Genomic DNA, 7,517 nt, shown 5'->3' on the forward strand with positions numbered 1-7,517 from the left:
AAAATTTGGTGATCTTTCGATACTAAGCCTTTTTATATTTTGTCAGCGTTTTAACTCTGACAAAATATAAAAAGCCTTGTCAGCGTTTGTTTATATCAATTCGGGAAAAAGAAAAAAAGCAAACATAAACACACTCTCTCCCTCTATCTATCTATGCATATATCCATACATATATGAACATACCTACATGCATGTATACATAGATGCATATATGGGTACAGGACATCACAAAAAAAAAACGTTACATACACACACAGTTATATATACATCCATGTACATGCACATGTCTGAGTATGAGTGGAATGCATGCATTTAAATGCACGTACACGCCTATATACATTTTTGTGAATGGTATCTATGCATGTATATACCTGAGTAGTGAACATGTCCACATTTTTATACACAAATATGTATGTATTCTAGGCATAGGAGTGGCTGTGTGGTAAGTAGCTTGCTTACCGACCACATGGTTCCGGATTCAATCCCACTGCGTGGCACCTTGGGCAAGTGTCTTCTACTATAGCCTCGGGCCTATAGCACACAACCACCCTGCCCCTATTCCAACCCAGAATATAATCAATGAAGTCTATATCATGAGTAGGTGACCCCATAAGAAAGTAGCAATATTAACCCTTTTGTTCCCAACCCAGCTGAAACTGGCTCTGAGTACAAATGTCTTGTTTTCATAAGTTTTGTATTAAAATCTTCCACCAAACCTTAATCACAAATTACGTTCCTAACACTAGCTGAACGATAACTAAGTTATTTTACTAAATTCTTTGTTATATTTAAAATTAATTGAAAGAGACACAGAGCATCTTAAAATAAATACAGTAACGAATGGGTTATCCCGTTACCTCCCATAATTCTATTAACTGGAATTTTTTTTCTGAAACTTTGATTTCTAGCATAAAAGCCTTAGAAACACGCTGGAATGATCAAAATAACATTTTAAATAGAAATAAGCGAGATATTGGGTGAAAAATTAGCAAACCTCATTTGAATATCAGAGAAATATACCTAGTAGATATAGCAAAAAGGTTAGATATGTGTAAATATTGATAGATAATTACGAAATTTGTAATTTTTAAGTGATCTCATATGAGATCACTGGTAGGTAATGGGTTAATCAAATTACTAGTAATACTAAAGTGAAAGTAGAGAAAACGGAAACAATTTGCTCAACAAAAACCACAGTAGCACGTTTGCTGAACTGTATTTACCTGAAACGGAATCTCGTAATTGTCACAGTTACTGTAAACATATATGCTTTGTTAAGTAACATTTATTTAGATTATGATTTGCTACAGATATAGTAGTGATACAATTTCATTCTTGTATGTATATATTTGTGTTTAGTTAAGTTTCCACACTGTGAGAATGATTTAATAGATATGTTACACTGATACAGTTTCTCTCCTGTTCGAGTACATTTCCAAGTAGTTAAAATCACCATTTTGAGAGAATGATTTACCACAGATATCACAATATGTCTTCTCTTCTATATGATTGCATTTAACCCTTTAGTGCTTAAACCGGCCATATCTGGCCAAAATATTCTACCTGTTTTATGTTCAAACTAGTCAGATATGGTGAGTCATAGCTGCCTTATTGTGTCATTTTAAAAATAAACAATCACATAATTGAAATCTCAAAGCCATAAAATGAATCAAGATTAATTTTACATGGTGTGAATACATAAGCTTTACATTTGACAGAATAATTTGAATACTAAAGGGTTAAGGGTTATCAAATGATGAACTCAAGACAATGATTTATCACAGATATCACAATGATATGGCCTCACTTCTGTATGATTGCATGATCACAATGATATGGCTTCTCTTCTGTATGAACATGCTTATGTTTGGTTAAGGGCCAGTCTCAGACAATCCTTTAACAGAGATATCACAATGATCTCCTGTGTGAATACTCTTGTGGGTAGTTAAGTTACAACCCTGAGAGAATGATTTACCACAGATATTGCAACAATACGGTCGCTCTCCTGTATGTACGCGCTGATGCCTACTTAAGCCACCATTGTCAGAGAATGATTTGCCACAGATATCACAGTGATATGGTTTCTCTCCTGTATGAATACGTTTGTGAGCATTCAAATGATTACTTTGAAAAAACGATTTACTGCAGACATTGCAATGGTAAGGTTTCTCGCCGGTGTGAATGCGTTTGTGTTTTGTTAAGTAACCAGTTTCAGAGAATGATTTGCCACAAATATCACAATGAAATAGTTTGTCTCCAGTGTGAATACGTCTATGTCTAATTAAAAAACTATTCTGAGAGAACGAATCGCTACATATGTCACAATGATATGGTTTCTCTCCTGTATGAATGCGTTTATGCTTAGTCAAAACACCATTTTCAGTGAATGATTTACCACAGATATCACAGCGATATGGTCTCTCTCCAGTGTGACAAAGTTTGTGTTTAGTTAAATGATGCTTTAACGAGAACGATTTGCCACAGATGTCACAGTGATTTAGTTTTTCCCCTGTATGGATGTATTTGTGATATGTCAAGTGATGATTCTGGGAAAATGATTCACCACAAATATCACACTGGTATGGCTTCTCTCCAGTATGAATTCGTTTGTGAGTATTGAGATTAGAATTTTGAGAGAATGATTTATCACAGATATCACAGCGATATGGCTTCTCTCCTGTGTGAATACGTTTGTGTGTAGACAGTATATCACCCCGAGAGAATAATTTACCACAGATATCACAGCGGTATGGCTTCTCTCCTGTATGGATCTGTTTGTGAGTGATCAATATATCACTCCGGGCAAATGATTCACCACAAATATCACACTGATATGGCTTCTCACCTGTATGGATCCGTTTGTGAATACTGAGATTAACATTTTGAGAGAATGATTTATCACAAATGTCACAGCGATATGGCTTCTCTCCAGTATGAATCTGTTTGTGTGTGGTCAGTATATTACTCCGAGAGAATGATTTACCACAAATGTCACAATGATATGGCTTCTCTCCTGTATGAATACGTTTATGAGTAATTAAGTTCCCTTTATGAGAGAAAGACTTATTACAAATGTCACACACATGTGGTGATTTTTCTATCACTTTCAGCATCTCTTCATCTAAAATTAACCCTTTTTAATTAATTCTCACATTAATTAATTTTCCGCAATCTTTCTTCTCTCACCTCAGTATGCACATAGCTTCCTTGTGTTTGCTCTGATATTATATCTATTACAAATGTTTCCCTCCGTTATATATTCCATCAACAGCGATCGTCACTGATATCTGAAGAACTGCAAACTCCTTTGTAAATTTCCTTGGATTTATTTGATGTACAAATCCATCTTGCACACAATCCAGACCATAAAGTAGAGAAATGTAGCTATTCACCTCAGTTCAGATGAAATATTCCACAATAATTCACCATAGATTCATAGAAACAATATTACATTTGGTTTGTAGAGCATGTTCCTTTAGTCTTTAAAAGACAATTCAGCATATTTTTCATTTCATTTCAAAGTTTCAGCTCAGAGCTGCGGCCATGCTGATGCACATAAAATTAACCTTTTATAAGTCCTTCACATTAATTAATTTTCCTTTATCTTTTCTTCTTCCACCACAATAGATTTCTTGTTTTGCACTTATATTTGTTACAAATATTTTCGACTGTTACATTTTCCATCAACTGCAATCTTCATGATATCTGAAGAAGCAGCAAATTCCTTTGTAAATTTATTCAAATCTATTTACAAATTCATGTTGCACAGAATCCAGACAGTCTGTAATTCTGCATAGAGTTATAGAAACAGTATTACATCTGTTCTGTATAACATGTTCCTTCAGTCTTTAAAAGTCAATTGAATATTGATGAAGGGCCTGGATGGAGAAATGATCATTATGCCAATGTCATCTGACATTCTGGAATAAAAGAGAAACAACAGGGTAAGATATAGAAGATACTTAAACAGCAGAGACACAACAGTGGACATTTTATACTTTTATATAACAATAATATAGACACAGAAATGGTCGTGTGGTTAAGAAGTTCACTTCCTGGTCACGTGGCTTCGGGTTCAGTCCCACTGCATGGCACCTTGGGTAACTGTTGTCTACATTAGACCCAGAACAACCAGAATGAGAGTGGATGGGTTTGGTAGACAAAAACTGAAAGAAGTCTGTTGTGTATGTGTGTGTGAATATGTGTATGTATATATATATATATATACGTGCGCATATATATATGATCATCATCATCGTTTAACGTCCGCTTTCCATACTAGCATGGGTTGGACGATTTGACTGAGGACTGGTGAACCAGATGGCTACACCAGGCTCCAATATATATATATACATATATATGCATGCTAAAACACGACCTACGTTGGGCTCCTCATTCATATCATTATCAAACTTGGAACTTAACTATAGTCTGTCCATAACACTTACTCAGCATTACCTGACACCTTTGGGTCTTCTTGACACCATTACCTCTCATACCCTCGATATATATATATATATATATATATATATATAGTACCCATAAAGGTTACAAACCTCACTAAGGGATAATAAAATCCAGTGAAAATACTGGTTAGTTACCTATTCAAAAACTGTAAGGTAACTACATAAACTGTGATTTATATATTTAAAGAATATAAAATAGTGAGACAATTAATAAATAATTAGCTATTAATTAAAAAATTAGACAACATCTCTGACAGCTGTTTCGATTCCAGACCTTTAGAAATTAATTACCAAAATTAAAACTATTTAAAAGTTGAATCTCATCAGAGTTGGTTAAAGATATACAATTATGTGTTCAGTTCGAGTGTGTTGAGTATAAGGCCCCAAACCATTAACTGATAAAAAATCTCTTTATAAAGAACATGGTATAAACCTTACAAAGGGGTGGAAGATAGTAAATTTATTGGAGTTATAATAAAAATAAGAATAGAGCAATATAACCTTGTTAAGAAAAGAAAATGCAAAAGCAGGTATACGAGTATAATTGCCATATGTTAGGTAAATAACACAGGAATTAAAATTAAAACAAAGACAAAATATAAATTAGAAATAAGGGTGAATCAATTAAGATAACTTATAATTAAATATTAAATGTATATGCAATCAAAATGACAATAGGTGAAGGTTTATTCTTTTGGGTATAATATATATATCTATATATCATCGTTTAACGTCCGCTTTCCATGCTAGCATGGGTTGGACGATTTGACTGAGGACTGGTGAAACCGGATGGCAACACCAGGCTATAATAAAATATTACAGAGGTGAGAAAAAAAGAAGCCTAAATAAAATAATTTAGTAACATAAGATAGAGTATGTTATTACATAGTCAAATGATTATTTATATGTAACTAGAAGCATTAACAGAATGCAATATGGAGCAAATGTATAGAAATAATTTTAGTAATAATTTAGGTGAAAGCCATTCTTGTTAAGTATCGTAGGGGTTAAATAATTTAGAAGATGTAAGAACTTAATGCAAGGATTAATCTTCTAGGGTGTTAAGAAAAGAAAATGCGAAAGCAGGTATATGAGTATTAATTAATTAATTCTTTTATTTGTTTCATTTTAAAAATAAAAAACAAAATGGGGTATTAAACCTCCTACAAATAATAAATATTGAGGCACTAAGGACTCTTATCCTTCCTCCCCGACCAGGCTATATGCATCCTGCAGGCAATCCTGCAGCTCCATGTCGGGGCCCCAGAAGGCGAACCTATAATGGTCCTTCGGAAAGGAATCCATCACCTTGAACATTTCGACGTCTGTTAGGATCTCAGTAGTCACCTGTGGAGGCCAATCCGGGTCTGCAGTCCAGGGGGCAAGGTCTCCTCCCTCCGGCCCTCTAGCTTCCTTAAGAAGCTCTGAATTGCCCCTCCCTTATGGAAGAAGATAACAAAATCATCCCTCCTCTGTCGGTGGCATAATTCCCACCGACGAGGTTTCAGGACATGCCGGCAGTGCACCATCAGCCGCCGGCAATGACTTATTCTTTGCTTTTCTCTTCTTTTTCCTCCCCTGTGTTACGGGAGGGTGTGGTACCTCCACTTTATCCGGACGATCTTCCCTCCCTGTCGCAGCTTTAGGGTCCTTTGGTGGGCAACTATTGTTCCCCACCTTCTTTCTTTTTTTCCCCTTTTTCGAGGACGTCTCCACCTCAACAACTGCCATCTCTCCCTCCAATGAGAGAGCAGGGGGCATTACTTTTGTTAACTGCTCCAGGACCTTACATTGGTCCTGGGTACAGTTTTTTTTAATGCAGCCAGGCTCCAGGCACAGGTGGACCTGGCTATTCTTAGAAAATCTGGAAAAACCAGATCTTTGGTTGATTGGGTCCACAGGGTCAAAATAGCTTTTGACCCAACCCAATCAACAGCAGGGAGAATTTTAACGTTAAGGAGCTTGGCTCCGCTGCCATCCAGACCCTGGCGGAAAGTATCCCCTATCCACTCAGGTTCTATTCCGGGTGGCAGCCCAAAAACCCAAGCTTTTCGTAATTTCTTCCCACATTGTGTGGGAAGAAACAAAATGTTTTGCCCTTCTAAGGGTTGGCTCGCAAACTTGCGAGCCACTTCAGGGGTGTCAAATAGTAACCACACTGTTGCAAACTTGACACCCCTGGCAATAAACTTAATAGATGGCAGATATTCTGCCAACTCTTTTTCGATTTCGACTTTGGGAAAGACCGTAATGGTGTCGAGTGACTTAGAGTACATCTTCAACACCATCGTTCTTTCACTTAAGTCTTTTAACCACTCCTTGGGTGGGAGAATTTCTGCCATACTTGCAGTAAAACTCCGATAAATAGTTCACAACAAAAAGTCTAAATACAGTTCAAAAACAAAAAAGAACAGAAAGACAGAGCAGAGAAAAAGAAGGAAGGAAGACAGTTCAAGTTATCAACACAATTCCGGCCATCTGGTAATCCTGGCTTAGAGGTATTCCAATAAATGGTACTCCAGGGTCACGGCAGCAGGAACACACAAAAAAAATCCTCCACAAACTGGTAGAATTTTCCAAAAAAACAACAGTTCTCAAAATTGAGTCACATTGGGCGACTGCAGGCGGACAAAATGTCTGGGACCCAGTGAGGATTTCATATTTCAAAAAAGAAAAGCAATATCAAACAACAAAATCCCACTAAATCCACCCAAAAACAGATGCCTACCTTACAGTCGCATCTTTAGAATTTCTTCTCTTCAAGACGGCATCGTATTGACAACATTCAGCGTGGAAGTAACGCATGTGCAGTAGCAAGCTACAATGTGGAGGCGCAATGTCCCAGTGGTTAGGGCAGCGGAAAAAACACAGAGGCAAGAACAAGCACACACGCACACGCAGACACAGAGACAAGAACAAGCACACACGCACACGCAGACACAGAGACAAGAACAAGCACACACGCACACGCAGACACAGAGGCAAGAACAAGCACGCACACACACACAGAGCTAAGAACAGGAACGGACACACAGACACAGAGACAAGAAC

The 7,517-nt window shown here is 36.8% G+C and overlaps 1 protein-coding gene across 1 annotated transcript; it reads right to left on the reverse strand.

The window, feature by feature from the left end:
• Nucleotides 1–1,267: 1,267 nt before the first annotated feature.
• Nucleotides 1,268–7,506, reverse strand: LOC128251530 (zinc finger protein 665-like). The gene is made up of 2 exons (XM_052978346.1): nucleotides 7,195–7,506; nucleotides 1,268–3,920 (listed from the first exon to the last, which is right to left on the reverse strand). The coding sequence occupies exon 2, from the start codon at nucleotides 3,111–3,113 to the stop codon at nucleotides 1,872–1,874; it is 1,242 nt and encodes a 413-aa protein (XP_052834306.1). The 5' UTR covers nucleotides 3,114–3,920; nucleotides 7,195–7,506; the 3' UTR covers nucleotides 1,268–1,871.
• Between the last annotated feature and the right edge of the window lie 11 nt (nucleotides 7,507–7,517).

Source organism: Octopus bimaculoides, unplaced genomic scaffold (genome assembly GCF_001194135.2).
Source record: "Octopus bimaculoides isolate UCB-OBI-ISO-001 unplaced genomic scaffold, ASM119413v2 Scaffold_199838, whole genome shotgun sequence".
In the NCBI taxonomy this organism is placed as follows: Eukaryota; Metazoa; Mollusca; class Cephalopoda; order Octopoda; family Octopodidae; genus Octopus; species Octopus bimaculoides.